Source organism: Octopus sinensis, linkage group LG18 (assembly GCF_006345805.1).
Source record: "Octopus sinensis linkage group LG18, ASM634580v1, whole genome shotgun sequence".
Lineage (NCBI taxonomy): Eukaryota > Metazoa > Mollusca > Cephalopoda > Octopoda > Octopodidae > Octopus > Octopus sinensis.
This window is the reverse complement of record NC_043014.1, coordinates 53,603,799-53,626,807: the sequence shown is the minus strand read 5'-3', so window position 1 is coordinate 53,626,807 and position 23,009 is coordinate 53,603,799. Positions and strand designations below refer to the sequence as shown.

Below are 23,009 nucleotides of genomic sequence, written 5' to 3'. Positions count from 1 at the left end.
TTGACTGCTATTTCTTGTGGCTTGAGCAACTGTTCAGAGACTTCCTTGTCAGCTTATTGTAGACTATGCCAATTAATAAGAAAATGATGAGTAATAAGGGGTGATCTCTTGAGTTATTTCAAACTGATTTTTAAAATCTAACTTCAGTGTCAGATTCTTCAGACTGATATTCCAATTAGTTACAAGAGTCCCTCTGTCCTTTGATTTATATCCAGATTTGAACTATGCTGCAAAATGTTCAAGCTATATCAAAAAGATTGAATGTTGTAATTGCTTTTTAGACACTAACATCACTAAGTGAGGTTACACTCCATTGTAGTGAAATTTGTTTATAAACAACTGAAAATATAGAGTTAAGTCGAGTAGGAAACTCACAAACATAATTTAATGAGTTTCCATATTATTTTTAACTGGCAAAAAATTATGCTTGCAGCAGACAAGAGAATAAATTATTAGCTTCAAGAATAAATTCTGGTTATGAAAGGAGATGTGTCTAAAATTCAAATGAATTACAAATTGAATGAGTATATGCAATAAGGGGTGAATCTGATCTTTGGTACTTCTGATAACAATCTGGACATATTTCAGTTTTATTGAATACGCTTGATTTGCTTTTTTCATATATTATAAGAAAAATGTCTTTGGAAGATAATCTGTGTTTTGATGTATTCCAGAGATATTTTATACCAGCTTCCCGGCAACTCAAACGCATTGAGTCAGTGAGTCGTTCTCCTATATACAGCTTGTTTGGTGAGACAGTCCTTGGGGTCAACAGTATTCGAGCATACCGTATGCCGTCATACTTCATTAATCTCTTTGATGATTTAATTAATGAAAATCTTCTTGCAAACAGTGCTTTACTTATCATCAACAGGTAAGCAGAGTTCTGGAATATTCTATAAATGATCCTATACTCAATGCACCATCCTGTGTTTTACTTATCTTTTTTTTATATTACTTCTGTTATCATAGGTTTTCTGTTCGATCAGAACTGATCTAGTGCTAAACAGCAACAACAATCCTTTCCTGCATCAAAACTTGCCTTATTTTGTGTCAAATCTCTCCACCCTTTTTACACGATGTTGTACATTCTTCATGTTACTCTTCAAATCATCCAAACAACAAAGGGTATCAAGTTCTTCAGTTGCAGAAAGAACATCCTACATTATACTTCACTCTCACTTCAATGTCACTGATGACATCAGATCCAGTGCGGAATCAATTAAGAGATTTCTTCTTGTTCCATGTGAACTTGGAGCTGTTTTGATTCCATCTTCTTATCTAGCTTCAGTGTTATATTTATCTGTCTTTCTTCTACAATTTTATACTTTGAAAAGCACATATTGAGAATGTTCAAAATGTGTTCCTACTACTATAAAATAGACTTACTATATTTGGGGTACTTACTGACTGCATTTAGGATATAACTGTCAGCATAGTTACAGTTGGAAATCTTTGATTATCTTTCTGTTTAATATACGGACCTGGAACCAAAAGGACAACACTACAGCATACTACAATAAACCAATGATGGAGCCTTTATGCAAGCGCAAGGAGATATTAAATGATGTATTCATACCATCTGTAAATATAAAAACATTAAATTTTATTGGCTATTATAATTCTAGCTAATAGTTATTTTACAATTTGGAAGTTGTACATGTTATTTAGAAGGTGACTTCATTTGAGATTGTGAGTTGAAACTGAGATATTATTCAATCTTAACCATTTAAACTGTCTCTCTCTCTCTCTCTCTCTCTCACACACACACCATTATATTAATTTTTAATGGATTTTAGGTTAGTCTTTTACACAGTCTTTTTCAAAGTATCAGAGTTTTGCCATACATTTCCAACCTGGAAAGGATGCTAAATGTGGTGAATGAATGAGAGAAGGAGAGTCGCCAAATGTTCCGCTCAGTGTGCTCAGTGCAGACTGTGGGCATGTTAGAGATGCAGTGGAATCGCCAGAAGACTAACAGAAAGTAGAATTTGTTTGTGTCAGATGTGCAGGAGCAATGAATATGAGTATAGAGGAAGTGGGTGTTCTGAAATGCTCAGGAAGCTCCATAGAAGTAGCAGCTACATTCTATTATCTAGTTGACCTGATTAGCAGTGGAGGAGATGCTCTGAAAATATAGCTGCTAGACTATGAAATGGCTGTAGAAAATGCAGAGAACTTTTACCGCTTTTGGTAACAAAAATGTCAGAATGAAAAGCAGATCAAATGATGCCTGTGTATGAACAGCAATGATGCATAAAAAAAATCTCCCTCAAAAAATTTTGTCTGACCAATACAAGCATGATAAAATTAGTATATAAAACTATAAAGTACTGAGAAGTTTCATTGCACACTTATGACCTGATCACTGACAATTCCACTGCATTTTACAATTTTTCTGACAAACCATGTATTAGAAATCTGTTATTCTCAAAACTAGAAACAAATACTTAATTTTTATTGTAATCTTATTTTATTATCTTTAAAACTCTTTTTCTTCAATGTTTTGTCTTCCTTCATTAAGGTGGTTGAGCATACGTATTGATCTTATTGGAAACACCAATATTGTTTGTTCAGCAATCTTTGCCATTGCATTTGGTGCTTCCCATGGAAATATTGGACTTTCCCTGAGCTATGCGTTAAGTGTAAGGCGATTTTTTTAATACTATCACTATTGTCTATCCATCCTTCCAAGACAAGTTTTCCAAGCCTTCAGCTTTATATTTCCTTCTTTCCTTCTAGTATGACATTTATATTTTCCTTAATGTTGTTGTTTAGTTCTTTGTTAAGTCTTTCTCTTTTTGTTAAAGACAGTATGGTAGGATTTGAGGGAGTTGACTGCTATTTCTAATAATTCAAGCAACTTCCGAAAAGCAAGGGCAAAGATCCTCTCACCACAGCTGAACTTTTCACCTTCATTCAAAAAATTTGAAATGGGTTGATAAAATCTCTAAAAACCCATTTAAAAAAACAGAAAGTTAATACAGTATATACCAATGAATTCTAAAATTAAAGATAATTTTTATCAACACATATGCATTCTTACCAATTCGTACATATTTAAAATTCATTTTTGCTCCTAAAAAGCTCCCACCACTATTGACACAGAAGCTTCCTTGTTAACTATTTTTTTCCTTACAATTTAATACAGATAGGGATTTTTTCTCTCAGTCTTAGACTAACATTAAACTCGTCTATGTTGCTCTAAGCATAACAACCAGGAACATGTGGTTCAAGCATTCAAAATGGCTTATATACATTTTTATATTTTGTCCGTCCATTATTAAAGAATGACTGAGCTGGCCCACCCTTCCCTTGTTTCACATTCCTGATTCCAGGTTCAGTGCTGTTGTGCAGCACTTTGCATAAGCCTCTTCTTCTGTAGTTTCAGTTTGATGAATACTATATGAGCAGAATTTCTTAAATGGAAACTGTACTGTAGCCCTTTGAATGTATGATTTATAACCCTTACTTTGGTAGACTGGTGAGATTGATGCAGCCCCAAGACTTAACCTGAACATTATTTGGTCAATGTATATAGGAACAATCATGAACAAAGTAAGAACAAGAAGGATTCCAGTATAAATCCTCCAGTAAAGATAACCAATGACCAATACCTAATCACTGGGTCAGGGGATCATGTTGGACCCATCATAAAAGTGATCATGATGATTTTTGTGGCTGTTTAACCTGAGGCTGCCATGACTGAATAAACCTATGATCAAAAGTATTTCACCTGCGACAACCTCACAGTATCCAACATGTCCTTTTGTAACACAGCAGAGCAATTTGGTTGCTACTTCTAGATGCTTTCTTGGTCATAATAATGATTAATACTGAAATAGCAAGGAGGAGAAATAAAGTTGAATAATTACCTATAACTCTTTATGCTAAAGAACAATAAAAAATTACTTCTATTTGTTTTTTCCAGATAAATTTCTTCCTTGGATGGTTCATACGTGTTAGGAGTGACCTGGAGGCCAACATTGTGTCTGTTGAACGAATACGGGAATACTGCAATATAGAGAATGAGGTGGGTACAACGGCAACATTGGTGGTGGCTGTAGCTTTTGTTGTGCAGAATAGTTTGTAATGCTAACTTAGCTGTTGTTATTCCAAGCAGATGGCATTTCTGAACCATTTCCTTCTCTAAATCAGCCAATAAACAATCTCATACATTTATGTAATACTTCTTTCCTCACTACTTCAGCAAGTATGCTGAAGGTTTTGCATTTACTGCATGGGTCAGAATAAGACTGAAATATGTTTGCTGTTGTCTCTCATAATTTCTGCAACAATGACGACAATAGTATAAGTCATTGGTTAGTCTTATTTCTTCTTGTAAGGCAGTGAGCCGGCAGAATCGTTACTGTGCTGGACAACACTGCTACCACACTGGGTAAATTGCTTAGCAGCATTTCTTCGGACTCTGTGCTCTCAGTTCAAATGCCACCAAGGCTGACTTTACTTTTCGTCCTTTCAGGGTTGATAATAGAAATACCAGTTGAGCACTGAGGTCAAGGAAACCAACTTCCCCACACCCCTTGAAATTGCCGGCCTTGTGCCAAAATAAGAAAGGATTGTTTCTGTCTCACCAAATGATTATCTCTAATTAGATACTTTAATGCTTTGGACATGAAATACTTTAACATGAACTCAACCAACTATTCAGTAGGTTATAATTTGGGTTTGTGTGTGTTTACACTATTATCCCATGTTATAGCTTAACCGTTTGTCAGCTCTGATCAGACTCATGATCCAAATCCTAGTTGCCATGCCAGTTTGAGGATATTGAGAGCAGTGGTCTAAAGATGTTGTGGGTGAGAGAGAGAGAGAGAACCATCCTGCCTATTATTCAAACACAATGGATTTCAAGACTGTGATTTGAGGGAGATTTTAACAGTTTTTCTAGCAAGCCAAGCAGCCATATTCAGACTCCTTTGTTGGTTTGCAATGTGGCATTTAAATGTTACTCTAAGGTCCAGTGTTGCTGTTGTTTAGAGCCACTCACTACTTATGGTTTGACATCAGGCAAAATGATAACATTCAACAACATATATACATAGTGAGCCACACATGCTCAGACTGTACCACACACACACACACACACACACACACACACACACACACACACACACACACACACACACACACACACACACACACACACTCATACACTGAATCTCATATGCACACCTGAAGCACATACACACAACCAAACTCAAATCTACAAACACACACATAGTATACAACTAACCCAAAACATCATTTCTGTTTCCAGGCAGCGTGGGTCACAGACCATCGTCCTGACCCTTCCTGGCCACAAGAAGGTAACATAGACTTTGAGAACTTTGATTTACGCTATCGGCCAGGGTTGGAGCTTGTCTTGAAGGGCATCACATGTCACATTAAAGGAGGAGAGAAGGTAAATATTATCCCCCCACACACATACACATGTAATTCATACACACACAACCCATAATTCACACACAAGTGCTACCCCTAGTTATATACACCAGTCACACAAACTACACCCCTAATCACACTCACTTTCCTCTCACCACCCATATGTAGCCAGCCATCTCCTTACCCCAGCAAGCTTCCCTAGTCATTCTTTGTCTGTCTAAATACTATCTCAATCATTTTAATTTATCCCACCAAAAACTTCTTCCCTCACCCACTCCATTCATATCCACTCTTCCCCAAATTCTACCCCTTTTTACCCCAGACACTTTACTTGCCCCACCCCACACATATATCCGTCACTCCTACATTTCTTCTCCTTACATCAATCACTTCTAGAGCCACTCCTTCCCACACTCTGCTACTCCTTCCTTCAACTTTGTTGATCCACCTCAGACTAAATTAATAAAGATTATCTTTTTATGTGTTTTTTTTTCAATCCAGATTGGAATTGTTGGCCGTACAGGGGCTGGAAAATCTTCTCTCACCGTGTCTTTGTTCCGATTGATAGAGGGAGCTGGAGGAACAATAGTCATTGATAATGAACCTATAGACAAACTTGGCCTCCATGATCTACGATCTCGAATTACCATTCTACCTCAGGTATTGTGATTCTTTCTTTTGTTGAGCGTCAGGAAAATCCTTATATATTCTGCACACTTAACGATAACAAAAACCATTTCTTGAAATTTGTTTTTTGTTATATAATTCATTGGGTTTTAATTTATTGGTATTTATCAATACTTGATTCATTGGTATTTAATGATAATTTATGGGTATGTAATTATTTATTCTTCATTGGGATAAAGGTAGCAAGATAGCAGAGTCGTTAGCACACCAGACAAAGTGCTTAGCAGCATTTTGCCTGCTTTTTTACTTTCTGAGTTCAAATTTCACCAGGGTTAATTAACTTTGTCTTTTAATCTGTTCAGCGCCAATAAAATGAGTACCAGTTTACTACTAGGGTTAATGTAATCAATTAGCCCCCTAAAATTCCAGGCCTTGATAAACTTTTTACTAAGCATTATGATCTGAAAAAAATGTTATGTTCATCCATGATTCTGCACAAGAACATCAGTCAAAGTATGTAGAAAACCATATTCAGTTGATTCTGCATCCATATTCAGTTGATTCAAAGTGTTCATGGTGGACATATTAAGTAATACCAAATCCTTGTGTTATAAGAAAGAAACTTTCAAGGTTTCATGGCTCTCGTTTTTCCATTTTCTGTAGCTCCAAGCTTTGAAATGTCTCTGTTTAGCTGCCTGACCCTGTACATGGCAATCTGCTACTAAGATGTTTCCATTTGTGTCTTTCAGGAACCTGTTCTCTTTTCTGGAAGTCTTCGCTCAAATCTGGATCCATTGGACCAATTCTCAGATGCTGATCTCTGGAAAGCTCTAGAAGTGGTGCACTTAAAACCTTTTGTTGAAGAACTTTCTACAAAATTGGATTATGAATGTGGAGAAAATGGTTCTAATCTCAGGTAAGGCAAGCAGTATGTCTCTGTGCTAGAAAATGGTGGTGTGGGGACATGCACAGTGCCAGGGACAAGGTCAGAGGTACATAGACGTTGATATGGTGAGTAAGGAACAAAGGTAGCAAAGGGATGAGTATTAAGAAGATTTATAGGGGTGAGGCTTGTCAGGAGTAGACAGGGTGCAGATATATATCCATAAACAATATGCTTTTAGAGGCTCAGTTTTGCTGAGGCGAGCACAGCCAATCCCCAATCATCTTGCTCCTTTGTGGTCTCCTCTATCAGTCACAACAGCCTGAGTTCATTCCTTACTATTTCGTCCCACATCTTGCAGGGTCTTCTTCTTCTTCCACAGGTCTACTCCACTTTTTTTATGGGGCTGTCTTCATCCATACACATCACATGACCATACCAATGCTGACTTCTCTCTTGCACATTATAACTCATAACTCTTGTGCTCAGTTTTTCTCTCAACACATCTGTACTTTGTCATATGAGCACACTTATGGGTGTACATCCAGTGGACCATACTGGCTTCATTCCTTCCAAGCCTTTGCATGTCTTCTGCATTCACAGCCCACATGTCACCACCATGTAGCACACAAGTTTTAAACAATTTACCTTTCTCTCCCAGAGAGGCTGTGTATTGTTGCCAAGAACAGGTAACAGCTCTCTGAATTCCTCCAGCTGGTTCTTATTCTTCTAAATTGTCTTCCATTCTTGTGAGGTTGAATTTTTTGAAGGGTTCTTGGTTTATTGTGGTTTTGTTGTTTAAGTTATATATTGCATGATTGTCTTTTGTAGAGACCCTAATCATGGCTATGATAATCCTTATTTCAAGGGTCCTAGTTTATGAAGGTTTAGTGCATGTGTGTGTGTATCATTATTACTGAGGAGGGTGAGTTAACTTTTAAGGGCTGTTTGTTTTAAAATGCAGGTGAGCTTCCTCTTTGACTGTTTTGTAACTTCTACAGGTAATGCTGATCTCCTTGAACTTTTAATGTGATTTTGTTATGTATTTTCTGTAGTGTTGGTCAACGCCAGTTAGTCTGTCTGGGAAGAAGTGTCCTGAAGAAGACCAGAATCCTTGTCCTTGATGAAGCAACTGCAGCTGTAGATATGGAAACAGATGACTTAATACAGAAAACCATCAGGAATGAATTTAAGAACACCACCATACTGGCAATTGCTCACAGACTCAATACTATTTTAGATTACGACAAGTAAGTTACCGATGATGTATGTGACGTATACCTACATTTACATCTCTCTCTCTCTCTTTCACTCACTCCATACACACACACACACACACACATGGTATTTGGGCTAAATTTGAAAGTTTGCATAAAAGGAAAAAAAATGTCAACATCTTGTTCAAAAATAAAATTAATTTCAAATGTCAAAAAATATCAACAAGATTATAGCTACAAGATAACAGTTTTTTCAAAGTAGTGGCCCACAGCTTCCGGCATGACCTCAAGACAACTCCAAAACCTGGTTCCTTTCTGTGTTCTTGGGAAGATCTTCAAATACCTCTTTGATGATGCCCCACAAATAGTAATCCAGGTGGGAGAATTAGGAGGCCAGTGAAGTTGTAGAAATTCTCTGACAACTGCTTATGTGCATCTCTGCTCGTGCTCAGAGATGCACATATCGTCAGCCACTAAGGGACATGGTCAACTGGTTAAGGTCAAACAACTGACAAGCAAATCTGTGGTATTGAGCAGAATATTTGCTGTAGCCCATCTTTTATACCAAGACAAAACAATGTACATGATAACACTTCCTGTCAGTTAAGATCAGAAGCCATGAGAGTCACTGTCTGGTACTGCATCAGGGCGTTGTTGTTTTTGTTGTTGTTGTTGTTGCTGTTGTTGTTTTTGTTGTTGTTGTTGTTGTTGCTGCTGCTGTTGTTGTTGTTGTTGCTGTTGCTGCTGCTGCTGTTGGCATTGTTGTTGCTGTTGCTGTTGTTGTTGTTGTTAGTTGATGAAAACTCTCAGCATATTTTGCCAGATATGATGGAAGGTGTCAGCTGTGCACAGCCAGCAGACTAAGGTGACACTTGTTTACTGGTCATGCTTCAAGAACCCTGCGAAGAATTCTTGCAGTTCCAACAGTTCCAAGCAATACTGATTTTTGTAGATGTTCTATCTTGTCATTTGTACCAGTCTTTTTCAGCCATGCTGGTAGTTGAGTGCTGATACTTCCAAGTGCACCAATTACTATTGGTATTCCATCTGCTCTCTTCATTGACCACAACCTTCATATTTCCCGCTTCAAATCATCATAGTTGTTCAGTTTTTCTTTTTCTTTCTCTTTGATTCTGTTGTCACTGGGACATGTTATGTTGATTATCATGCAAATTCTTTCTTTTTTATTCATCACAACAATGTCTGATTTCTGATGTCTGGTCAGGTGATTGCATTGAATCATTGCATCCCACAGGATTTTGCAATCTTCATTTTCAATGACTCCTCCTGAGGTTTGTTCATACCACGTCTTTGCTCTTTGTAGGTCAAGATTTCCACACAACTCCCATCGGATCATTCTTGACATATTGTCATGGCATTTTTTGTAATCTCATGCCAATTTTAGGTATTTGCTAACGATGTGCCATACCATTTCACCCCTCTTACCATGCATTCTGCATCTGTCGCTCTTGGTAGTGTTGTTGATTCTGCCCTTCACATAGTCCTTAATGCTTGTCCTTGCACTGTGCATATAAGTGCTTCTGTCTCTATCTTCAGATCACTCCTCCTCATCTTTAGCCACCAGTCCTCTGTATTTGTCTTGGCATTTGTATCTCTTGCAAACTGACCAGACGTTTTTTTCCTCCTTCTATGTTATTTCTTTTTTTTTTGTCTGTTCTTTTCCTCTTTAAGTTTTTCTTTCTATACACAATTATCAATTTTGATGATGCTGGACTTCTTCACATGTCTCAACAATGGTTCCACAGTATTCTTTACATACCATCCTAAGCAATTTTCAACTGCTTTGATACAGTCTTGGCAACTGATCAAACCTCTCCTACCCTTTCTTCTAGTCAAGTACAGCCTATTGGTGTCACTCCTTGAGTGGACGGCTCTGTGCACTGTCAATATTTTTGTTGTCTTCATATTGTTCTTCAGTTCTTTCTTTTGCCAGTTTATGATTCCAGTTCCATACCAAAGTGATGCTATTGCCCATGTATTAACTGCTTGGATTTTATTCCATTTGGTCAAAATTGACCAGATGGAATAGTCTTCAGAAATATTCCATCCTCAGTTGTTCTTTCATTTCCTTCTCCATGATTTCATTGATTATTATTATTATTATTATTATTATTATCATCATCATCATCATTATCATTATTATTCTGTGATGAAAACTCACATCTTATTTTGCTGGGTATGATGGAAAGTGTCAGCTGTCCACAGCGAACAGACTAAGGTGACACTTGTTTACTGGTCATGCTTCAAAAACTCCTCAAAGAATTCTTGCAGTTCCAAGCAATGCTGATTTTTGTAGGTGTTCTACCTTCACACTTGCACCAATCTTTTTCAGCCATGTTGGTAGTTGAGTGTGGATCCTTCCAAGTGCACCAATTACTATTGGTATTCCATCTACTCTCCTCATTAACCACAACCTTCATATTTCCCGCTTCAAATCGTCAGAGTTCTTTCTGTTTTTCTTCTTCCTTCACATTAATCCTGTTGTCATCTGGACAAGCGATGTCAATTATCATGCATGTTCTTTCTTTTCTATTCACCACAGCAATGTCCGGTTTTCAATGTTTGGTCAGGCGATCGCACTGGAACATTGCATCCCAAAGGATTTTGAAATTCTCATTTTCCAGGACTCATTCTGGAATTTTCTCACACCACGTCTTTGCTCTTTGCAGGCTGTGATTTCCACAGAGCTCCCAATGGATCATTCTTGCCATATTGTCATGGCATCTTTTGTATTTGCGTTGTGCCAATTTCAGGCATTCACTATCAATCTGCCATTTCATTTCGCTCCCCTCTCACCACACATTCTGCATTTGTCACTATCAGTAGTGTTGTCTATTCTGCACTTCTTATAATTGGTCCTGAGCTGTGCACGTGAGTGCTTCTGTCTCTATCTTCAGCTCACTCCTCCTCATCCATAGCCACCACTCCTCTGGATTTGTCTTGGCATTCACATCTCTTGCAAACTCACCATACATTTTCTTTTCCTTCTGTGCCTTTTCGGTTTTTTTTTATGCATTTCTTGTTTAAATTGTTTTTGCTTTTATTTACTTTTGTATTTTCACACTTTTTATTGTTGTTACATTTGTTTTCTTCTATTTTCTTTCACCAGAATTATGGTGCTTGAACATGGAAGGGTTAAAGAGTTTGCTTCACCAAAGACATTAAAGAAAAACAAACAATCTTTGTTCTATGCACTGCTGAAGGATGCCAAGTTAGCATAAAGATTGTTTGTATAAAAACATTATATATGAAACCATTCAAAGTCTTCTTTTTTATAACTGGTTTCTATCACTGTTCTTGTGCAAGATCTCAAAGAATATAGGAAAAACTTCCATTCTAAATTGCTTGCAACAAGAACTGTTGTTTACAGATATTTTCCTTATTTAATACAAAAAATAAAAAATAAATAAAACTCTTTTAAATAAAAGAAGGTAACTGTTTTTTTATTAGATTTCTCTCCAATTCGCTTTTACCCTCTTGCCCCGGCCACTTCTCACAGATACAGTTATCATCAAGTCATCATAAGTATCATCTCAGTTTGTATTTTTGTATTTATATTACACACACACACACACATGCGCACACACACATGCACACCCACACACACACACGATATTCAAGTGTACAAATGGAAGAAAAAGCATGCAAAACTACAGTGAAGTTTGTGAATCCAATTGAAAATGTTGCTTGTCATTACTTGATATTTACCATCTGAAAGAATAGGTAAGTATGGGCAAGAGAGTATTGCAACAGAGTAAACTGGTAGCTTTCTGTAAATATACATATGTATGCAGTGGCCCGGGAACAAAATTTGCTTAGGGGGTGCAAACTCAGTTCTAAAGTTTGGCACTACTGGAGAAGTGTGGATCCAAGTTCTGGGAGTGTGCATGTCACAAATTTGCACATGCGAGCGCGTTAGTCATAAGCAGTCGATTTTAGCACACAGGTAGACAACAAGACGCGCGCTACTTGCTGTAAATGGAGGGTGGGTTATCCATCTAATACAAGAAGAAAATTGCAGATGAATTGAATAAAAACAGGAAAAATAACAAAATGATATTTCATTGAAAAGTAAACCATTCTGAAAGATAGTTCAGAATGTTTTCAAAACATTCATTTCCAGCTTTTCCCATATTTTATTAAGGGTTAGGGGTTAGGGTTTAGGGTTAGGTTGAGGGTTAGGGGAGATGAATGTTTTTTTCAGTATTCAATGATTATTTTTCACGAATCTTTTCACTTTGACCGGCAGATTTTTGAAATAATTTCTTTGTAACTAAACACTTTTAAACTTCGTATGCTGGTAGAATGTGTTACATAAAACATCTTTTTCTCTTGGCTTTCTTGAGAAAATTCTGTAGTTTGTAAGCTATTTGTTGTTAAATTTCTTGCATTTCGGCAATTTCAACCAATCAATGATGTCTATTGAGGTGAATACAATTTCTGCTGTAGTTTGTCAATAACAATTTCCTGCGATGTCTACTCAGTTTGTCACTGTTATTTATGACATATTTCATATCAGTTACGTTCCCATGAATAAAAGATTATCGTTATTAAACTTTTATTAATAAACACATATTCTAACTTCACAACATATGCAGTTTTAATTTCCCTCTCTGTTGCACAGATACACACATTACATATTATATATTCGTTTAAGAAACAGATTGGGTTTATTTACATTTCTGAAGAAAAAAGATACCCTTCCCTCCACCCTAACCCCTAACCCTAACCCTAAAACAGATTGAAATGCAATAGATCGATACTAGGGTCATAATTATGGGTGGACACTAAATGAGGAAACGGTTTTGTTTTCCAGCTCTGTTTACGAGTGACCCCTCAGTTTATGGCCCCAAAATGTTTATATTTGCAGCTTAATTACATTTCTGAAGAAAAAAGATACCCTTCCCCCCACCCCTAACCCTAATCCCACATATATAAAAAATAAAAACTTTACGGAAAGTGACGATCTTCAAATGTAAACAAATACACGTGTGTGGCCATAAACTGAGGAGTCACTTGTAAACAGAGCTGGAAAACAAAACCGTTCCTTCATTTAGTGTCCACCCATAATTATGACCCTAGTATCGATCTATTGCATTTCAATCTGTTTTAGAGTTAGGGTTAGGGGTTAGGGGTGGGGGGAAAAGTATCTTTTTTCTTCAGAAATGTAAATAAGCTGCAAATATAAACATTTTGTGGCCATAAACTGAGGGGTCACTCGTAAACAGAGCTGGATAAGAAAACCGTTCCCACATTTAGTGTCCACCCATAATTATGACCCTAGTATCGATCTATTATTGACACCGCCGGAAGTTGTTGTTGAAATTGTTGCCAAACAACAGCAGAAATTGTATTTACCTTAATAGACGTCATTGATTGATTAAAATTGCCGAAATGCAAGAAATTTAACAACAAATAGCTTACAAACTACAGAATTTTCTCAAGAAAGCCAAGAGAAAAAGATGTTTTATGTAACACATTCTACCAGTATACGAAGTTTAAAGTGTTTAGTTACAAAGAAAGTAATTTCAAAAATCTGCCGGTCAAAGTGAAAAGATCCATTTTTCACTTTTATATTCAATTTATTTGCAATTTTCTTTTTGTATTACATGGATAACCCCGCTCCATTTACAGCAAGCAGTGCTCATCCGTGCATCTCGTTGTTTCCCTTTTTGTTAAAATCACCTAGTAGTGTGTATCCGCGCATCTCGTCGTTTGCCTTATGAGCTAAAGTCAACTACTTACAACTAACGTGCGTGCACGTGCAAATTTGTGACATGCGCACTCTCAGAAGTCAGGTCCACACTTCTGTAGTACCCAAAACTTTTACAAACAAGGTGAAGTTTTCTAATTTGGGTATCAAAGCAAACAAATGTTCAATAATAACTTTTATTATTATGAGGATCGACTGGAAAATTAACAGGCTGACTAATATAGTTTCATGAAATGTGACCAAATGAAGTTCATTTTTAAATATTAGGATCTTTTCTGCTTGATTTCACCTTCTGAAATTTTAAAATTAAGCAAAAATTTTCAAATTTGATACATTGGTGTAATTTTTCACGTTGAATATGATGCTATTCACTAATTCCACTAAAATTTTTAGAAAACTGTAACAGAGGTTTAAAGTTTGATCATTTTCCCCTCAATCAGAGAACAGGATGTGGAAGCTGACATTTTGTACAAGGAGACAACATTACAATGTTAAAACATTCAACGATGGAAGTTTTAATAAAGTTTTGTGAAATGTTGGATAAACATACTGTTGGTTTAGTTCATGTGAACAATACACATTTTTGAAATTGGAACAAAATTGAGGCAATTGAAAAGTGAAAATCAAACAGAAAAGATCATCTCCATACTTCTTTCAGCGATTCATTGCTTCGATTGCCTTGGAAAAGAAGCTATCCTGTTAGTTAAACAAGTTTTCAACAGCTGATAAGACATCATCACTATGATATTGGTTCCTCACCAAGTACTTTTTTTTATATATATGTAGGGGATATAGATAATAAGATAAGGTCAAATCACTAAAGTAGGGATTATTGGCAGGGATTCTCCCCAGTGACTTTACTATGGTCATCCGGGGCTCCAATTTGCCGTGAAACCATTTGGTAGCTGGTATCGTTACAAGGTCTATTTATATTTATATTTAAACGATGATGATGATGATGATGATGATGATGATGATATATTTATAGAGAGGGCAAATTTAGCTGGTACTACTTAGGAAGAGTGGTCCCGGTGCGTGCACTCACGTACTTGCGCATCCACGCTAGCTAGTCGTGACTAGTCGATCCTTACTTTGTGTTTTTGTGTTTTATTTACTTTGTTTAAAAAAATTATTTACTTTGTGTTTTATTTACTTTGTTTTAAAAAAAATTGGATCTTTTCCTTTTGAACGGCAGTTTTCAACACAATTTCTAGTTAACTAAACACTTTTAAGCTTCGTTTTCTGGTAGAATGTGTCAAAATAAAACATTTTTTCTCTTGGCTTTCTTGAGAAAAATGTAATTTGTAAGTTTAACGTAGTTTAATTTTTTGAATTTTAACCAATTAATGGCCTCTATTGAGCTAAAATCATTTGCTGCATCTAAAACAGACAACATCCTGTCACTAACCCTAACCCTAAATTTTAGCCTTTCATTTTTTTTTTTTCTTAATTGTTAAATTAATTTAATTGTTACGCGTGTGTCTAAAATTATTTGTTTTGTTTTTGTTTTGAACTATTTTCCATTGCTTTTGTTTTTTTTTTTCTTAATTGTTAAATTATTAAAACAAATAATTTTAGACACACACGCGTAACAATTAAATTAATTTAACAATTAAGAAAAAAGAAATGAAAGGCTAAAATTTACGGTTAGGGTTAGGGTTAGTGACAGGATGTTGTCTGTTTTAGACGCAGCAAATGATTTTAGCTCAATAGAGGCCATTGATTGGTCAAAATTCGAAAAATGAAACTACTTTAAACTTACAAATTACAATTTTCTCAAGAAAGCCAAGAGAAAAAAATGTTTTATTTTGACACATTCTACCAGAGCTTATCATCACATTCTTCTAGAAAATAATTCTCAAGCTAATGAGGGATCCCCTAACTTGGTTGCTTGATCTGCCAGAAATAGCATCCAATTTCCATCAGATTATACTCTAGCATCTTAAAAGTAATTTGGTCCCAGTTTTACTGCACAACCCATGCCAGCATGGAAAGCGGATGTTAAACGACGACGACAACGAGGAAGAAAAAGAACCAGAGTGATCACTGTTGAAATCTCTTTGATCACATAACTTCTCCATAAAGATTGGCATTTGGTTTTGCTTCACTGAAAGTCACCCTGTGTTACCTATGTTACTTAACATAGGTAAATCATTCAATTTCTCTTTAATAAATCACACCTCTTTCTCTTCTTATTCTTTGGTATCATTCTCATATTATTTCCATGCTTATGGCTCAGTGGTTAGAGCGTCGAGCTTACGATCGTGAGGTTGTGAGCTCGAATCCCGGACCGGGCTGCGTGTTGTGTTCTTGAGCAAGACACTTTATTTCACGTTGCTCCAGTTCACTCAGCTGTAGAAATGAGTTGCGACGTCACTGGTGCCAAGCTGTATCGACCTTTGTCTTTCCCTTGGATAACACTGGTGGCGTGGAGAGGGGAGGCTGGTATGCATGGGCGACTGCTGGTCTTCCATAAACAACCTTGCCCGGACTTGTGTCTAGGAGGGTAACTTTCTAGGTGCAATCCCATGGTCATTCATGACCGAAGGGGGTCTTTACTATCCTATACCCCTCTCTTTTCCCCTTGTTTATTCTATCTCCCTTTTCTCTTTCCATCTATCTTTATTGCACTTTTTCATTCTCTTTTTACCTTTCACAGTTTTTTTTTTCTCTCTCTTCTTTTGTCTTTTCTTTTATTTTTTTCCACTCTTATCCCCTGTCTCTCTTTGCTTTTTTCTGTTCCCCTTTTCCACCACATTTCCATACATTTTCCCCCTTTCTACCTCTTATTTCTTTCCACTTTCTCTCTTACTGTTTTTTCAGATCCAAAAATCCCCTTATTTATATCTTTTTCTTTACTTCTTTCTCTTCCTCTTTTTCTCTCTCATCTGCCTTTCTATTCCCTATTCTTCACCACACTGTTTCAATTCTTGCTCTTTCTCTTTAAACACCAACTCCATTTATTTATTTTTCATTTAACTCTTTCTCTCTCTCCACATTTTCCAATATTGCACAATCATCAACCTATTTTTTTGTTCCACTTTTCCACACCCTCCACTCTCTTCTCATTCATTCACTATTCTTCTTTATCTCTATTTCTTTCTCTCTCTCCCCTCTCCCTCCCTCCCTCTCCCCTCTCCGTCCTCTCTCTTTTCTTTCAGTTATGTCATTTCGGTGCTTTTCCTAACTGTCATTCATCTCATATTCCACCCAGCTTATGGCAGGCGACAACTTTCAAGCATTCTGTGAGTCACCACTTTGGGTAAATATTAGAGAGTTTGTTATTTTTTTCTCTCGCATTTACTTTAGTTCACATTAACAAAACTCTAAGTGGTTTGTTTGTATTTTTTCTTTATCTGTATATCTAAATAGCCATTTAGAGGTCAGCTTGTAAATCTATCTGTCATTTTAGCTGTTGGCCTACCTTTCTAGCGACATATCTCACTAGCTTACTGTCTATCTGTTTGTTTATCTGCCACCTTGTCTGTCCATCTCTGTACTTCTCAAGCTATAATCCGGCTGTATATTTGTTGAGCTAAATATTTTATTCAATGTACTTATTTATTTGTACATCTTTCTATGAATTCATTTCTCTTCTGTTATTTTGATATGATTGTGTGTGTGTGTATGAATTTTCAAAGTGTGAATTGTCTCTTGTGCATGAACGAAAGAAGGTTGATTCTCTTATGTTTAAAGCATTCATTGTCGATGTTATGGTATTCATACTTAAGAATTTCATGCATGATCTCCCACCCACTTTGACACCCCTCCAACCTGAATAAGTTTTTTTCTCTGGACACCAATTATATGCATTATATGAATATTATGTATAAAAGACACATGCCTCCATAAACTTATGCTGGATTCCTTCATTGAACAGATATATGTGCATTAAACATATTCATGACACCACATGGTTCACAGAATTCATGACATCACATGATCCATGGAATACATATACACACAGACTTATGAATCTACCACCTCATAAACTTACAACACCATGGACTGAATTTTGGCATCAAAACATGTGAACCTCCACAATTATGTGCACATACTATTGTGTAGAGAGTTAGGGTAAATCCCAGTTGATTCCTTCTTACTGGTGAATAAATATTATGATACCAAAAACAATTTCCAGTCTCCAGTGGCAGTGAGACATGGGATGTGAATACTGAGGATACGCAAAGGCTTGAAAGAAATGAAGCCAGTATTCTCTGCTGGATGGGTGATGTCAGTGTGCTTATATGAGAGAGTGTAAGTGATTTGAGGGATAAACCGGGCATATGTAGCATCAGATGTAGTCTGCAAGAGAGAAGAGAGAGCACTTGTGTGGCCATGTGATGCATATGAATGAAGACGGTTGCATTAAGAAGTGCTGGTCTCTAATTGTGGAGTGAACATGTGGAAGGTGTAGAGCTAGGAAGACAAAATGGTGAGAAAGGAACTTCAGACATTGGGCCTCACAGAGGAGCTGACAAGGGACTGAGTCTTCTGGCCATTTGCTGTGCTTGAGAAGACCATGACAAGCTAAGTAAAATCATGGTTGCCCTTGCATACAGGCATGTCCCCTAAAACCCTCTTTCAGCTGAGTGATCCTTAGGTTGCAGGCCCGTGAGTGATGGTGCCACATAAAAGCATCTGTGCTAGTGCTGCGTAAAAGTACCCAGTACACTCTGTAAAGTGGTTGGTGTTAGGAAGAGCATCCCGCTGTAGAAACCATGACAAAACAGACACGGAGCCCAGGCAGTTCTTCAACTGGTCAACTCCTGTCAACCCATGCCAGTATTGGAAACAGACGTTAGATCATGACAATGATGATGATAATATATATATATATATATATATATGTGTGTGTGTGTGTGTGTGTACATGTATAGGGACTTGAAGATAAATACTGACATGTTATAAAGGTCATTTAAAATTTTGAGGTTATCTGTCCTCAGTCTTGTTGCATAATTTATGCTTAAATTATGCAGATATAACTTAGACACACCGTCCAATAGGTTTGAAAGGTGATACCTTAATCAATGTTAACATATTAAATGCAGGGAGCATTTTGGTTAGCTTTTTTTAATGCATCCCTGCATTAAATATGTTATCATTAGCCTAACTAGAATGTGTATAGTAATTGTGATTCTGTCTTATGTGAACAGTTTGTTATTATATCCTCCATTGACTGGTTGGATTTATCTAAGGATAGAAAGAGCATCCATCCACTGAACCCATGGCAAAAGGGACAGTGGAGCTTGACAGATTCATCTGACCTGTTGGATCCTGTCAAACTGTCCAACCCTTGACAACAGGGAAAACAGATATGTATCATGATGATGATATCTATATGTACAGAACATATGTGCTTGAAAAGGTTAAACAAAAGCACTCACACACTAGAAAAAAAAAACTTCCTTTCATAGCATATTTTAAAAAAATAATTTTTTTAAAGTCATCTGTACACTTCAAAAACTGTGTCAAGTAATTCTAATAAACTTTCAAGTATATCTATATCTATATCTATATATTAAAATTGATACAGTCTAATAAAGGGGAGAGTGAAAAATAGAACTTTAGAAATTGGTAACGAAGAATCGATGTTTTGTTGTGAATTAGGGTTAAAAGAAAGGTGTATAAAGAACTTTGCAATTAAAAATTTTAAAGATAGCTATTTTTGATCAAATTTTGGATTTCATGCATTATATATTGTAACAAATACATATTTCTATATAGCAGAATGCAAAACAGTCAATATAGTATCCTTAAGAGGTTGCATGGAAAGTTTCAATACAATTGACTAATATCTTGGTCATTGACTATAAAAAGAACAGGAATGCAAAATTCTCTTCAGTGCTGCTGCAATGGTCATTGTGTGGACATATGTCATATGTGTGTGAAGTTTTCTGCTTTCTACCTTGACTTTAGGCCATCATATTAAAATTAATGATCGTGTTAACTTTAATGTTGTTTACATTTAGTGATGACTTATAAGCCAATAAAGTCTCATAATAGTGAATGCCCAATATTTGGTACTCCATGTGATCTCAGTGAGCAAGTTTTGCCAGCTTACAAGGATGTACTAAAATGCGTTTTATTTGAACGAGAAAAAGAAAAGTATGCAGTTAAGAAGTATCTTTCAATTAAACAAATTGTGAAGATTGTAGCAGAAAAGATAACTCTTCTTCGGCAAAAGGTATCCATCCCTTGTGTTATGATTCAGTCAGTTGAACCGAAAATCTTAAACTTTTATCTAAAGAACCAAGCATTACTAAAATCTGTGAAAAATAGAAAAAATGTGCCATCATCTCAAACAGTGTGTAATGTGTTTAAAAACAATGCAACAAAAGATTTATTTGACATGTCCTGTTGCAAGTGCAACTCCTTTAAAAACTGCAGTTGTGGTAGAGACAACAAAAGTACCACAGAGAGATTAATTTACAGGATTAATGGACAAATCGGAAAATGATCATTGGCAGAATAGATCAAGCAGTATCTAAACAGAATGTTCTGAGGTTAATTAGAAAGAATTGGCCAGATCACAGTTGCCCTTCTACATCAGCAAAGGAAAGTTTAAGGTTTTCGGTTTAACTGACTCAGCCGTAACCCAAGGGATGGATGCCTTTTGCCAAAGAAGAATTATCTTTTCTGCTACAATCTTGACAATTTGTTGAATTTATTTTAATGTGTGTGTAAACTAGACCTCATGTAACATGTATTTTCAGTGACCCTGTATTAAAAATAATAAATAAAACAAAGTTGAAAAGTCTATTTATTTCACATAATTTCAAAATTTCAAGTGCACTGTGGAGCCTGAGGATATAAATTTTAGAACTTAAGATTTTAACCCTTGTTTTTAAAGGATTTCACAAAAGAAAATTGATCCGTAACAATGAACGTAAAAAATAAAATGAGGAATGGCACACGTGTTATAAATTGATTTTTTGCTCATTATTCAAAATTTCAAGTGGGCTGCGGAGCGTGAAGACGTAAATTTAAGAACGGCAGATTTTAACACAGATGTTTTTAAAGGATTTCGCAATAAAAAATATATTTTGAAAACATATTTCAAAAATCTGTGTAAAAAGTACCTTTTTCACTCCACCCTACTGTCTAATTCATGCCAGCATGGAAAACATTAAATGATGATGATGATATATATATCAAATAGGTTACAAGACAAGACCCCTCAACTGAGCAGGGAGTAGTGTTGAGTGGGGTGGCTTTGTACCAGGAAATGAGATGTTAGAGTATGAATAGAGGGACAGAAATAGGTGTCTTGCAGTAAAAGGAAATTCATGGCTATCTCAGTTGGAGAAAAAGAGAGGTGAGATGATGGCGAATATGTGACAGGGTAGGGAGCGGGAAGCAGTTTGATTTCTCTTTCTTTTTCCTTGAGACTTTCATGACAATGTTGTGCATAAAGATTATTTCCAATAAAAGTTTCTGGCTTCTGCTCTCTTGGATATTCCAACCTGCTATCATTCAGGAAAAAACATGATACATGGTCCCTGCTCACCAATGACTATTTATTCTGTATCATCATCATCGTCATTTAACATCCGCTTTCCATGCTAGCATGGGTTGGACAGTTTGACTGGGGGCTGGCGAACCAGATGGCTGCACCAGGCTCCAGTCTTGATCTAGCAGAGTTTCTACTGCTGGATGCCCTTCCTAATGCCAACCACTCCGAGAGTGTAGTGGGTGCTTTTACATGCCACCGGCATGAGGGCCAGTCAGGTGGTACTGGCAATGACCTCGCTTAAATTTTTTTACACATGCCAACAGCACAGGTGCCAGTAATGCGATGCTGGTAATGATCCCGCTCGAATGGTGCCTCCTACATGCCACCGGCACGGAAGCCTGTTAGCCGCTCTGGCAACGATCACACTCGGATGGTGCTCTTAGCACCCTACTAGCACGGGGCACAAGTGCCAGTAAGGTGAGGATGGCAACGATCACACTTGAATGGTGCCTTTTATGTGCCACTGGCATGGAAGCCGGCTAGCCGCTCTGTCAACGATCATGCTCGTATGGTGCTCATGCCCGTCATCGAATTTCATTTTGATTTCGATTTCACTTGCCTGAACAGGTCTTCGCAAGCAGAGTTTAGTGTTCAATGAAGGAAAAGGTACACACAAGTGGGCTGGTTACACCCCTGGCATAGGCCATGAGGTTATGGACACATTTGGCTTGCCGGGTCTTCTCAAGCACAGCATATTTCCAAAGGACTCAGTCACTAGTCATTTCCTTGGTGAGGCCTAAAGTTCAAAGGTCGTGCTTCACCACTTCATCCCAGGTCTTCCTGGGTCTACCTCTTCCACAGGTTCCCTCAACCGTTAGGGTGTGGCACTTTTTCACACAGCTATCCTCATCCATTCTCGCTACATGACCATACCAGCGCAGTTGTCTCTCTTGCACACCACATCTGATGCTTGTTAGGTCCAACATTTCTATTTCAATCTGACAGTTGAGAACTAACAACTACATGTATCTTTATGTGTGTGTGTGTGTGTGAGTGTTTGCATTACTAACACATGTTTGCAGTCATGTCTGCTTGTCAAGAGCAGGGTTCATTAGCCACCAATGGAGCTGCAAATGCAATATATAAGTTTGTCCTAGAGCACACAATGTTCCTGAAGGTCAGCAGTGGTCTTCCTCGGTTACAAGTGAATGGCTATCATCATCATATATATGTATGTATGTCACAAAACCTCCCCAAAACTAGACACCAATACCTAAGTGTTATCTAAGCTTAATAAGATGATGTGTGAAGAAAGACCAACCAACATCAGTCTAAGTAACTTCCATGAACTTCACTAGAATGAAGGACAACTCAGAATAACAAGACTAAAACATTAAATTTCACAAACAAGCATAACAAATGTGTATTCCTATCATCAGCTGCCAAATGGATATCACTCTGCTTTTGACACCTGGGTGGCACCTTTCAATCCAGTGGTGTCACTTACTTTGAAAACATAAACACTGCTTGGGAATCAACTGTAACAAGCAAGTGTGAAACATGAGCATAAAAAATGACAGCATTTTGTTCCTTTACTCATTGGTTTGCAGCAATCTTAAAAGATTACTAATTCATTCCTATTGACTCCAAGGACTTCGTTCAGTATTCATTTTTAACAATTTTTAT

General features: G+C 36.9%; 2 protein-coding genes across 3 annotated transcripts in view; both read left to right on the top strand.

Annotated features, from left to right (window-relative positions):
• Positions 1-11,569, top strand: part of LOC115221312 (multidrug resistance-associated protein 1-like) — a 73,632-nt gene extending 62,063 nt beyond the window's left edge. For both annotated transcript variants that reach the window (XM_036511067.1, XM_029791474.2), the window contains 8 exons: positions 675-874; positions 2,525-2,645; positions 3,932-4,033; positions 5,282-5,425; positions 5,908-6,066; positions 6,783-6,949; positions 7,972-8,166; positions 11,264-11,569. In XM_036511067.1, coding sequence (XP_036366960.1) covers positions 675-874; positions 2,525-2,645; positions 3,932-4,033; positions 5,282-5,425; positions 5,908-6,066; positions 6,783-6,949; positions 7,972-8,166; positions 11,264-11,375 — 1,200 coding nt within the window. In that variant the 3' untranslated portion in view covers positions 11,376-11,569. The remainder of the gene's footprint in view (positions 1-674; positions 875-2,524; positions 2,646-3,931; positions 4,034-5,281; positions 5,426-5,907; positions 6,067-6,782; positions 6,950-7,971; positions 8,167-11,263) is intronic.
• Positions 11,570-17,028: 5,459 nt separating this feature from the next.
• Positions 17,029-23,009, top strand: part of LOC115221314 (multidrug resistance-associated protein 1-like) — a 59,765-nt gene continuing 53,784 nt past the window's right edge. The window contains exon 1 of the mRNA XM_036511068.1: positions 17,029-17,129. Coding sequence (XP_036366961.1) covers positions 17,085-17,129 — 45 coding nt within the window. The 5' untranslated portion in view covers positions 17,029-17,084. The remainder of the gene's footprint in view (positions 17,130-23,009) is intronic.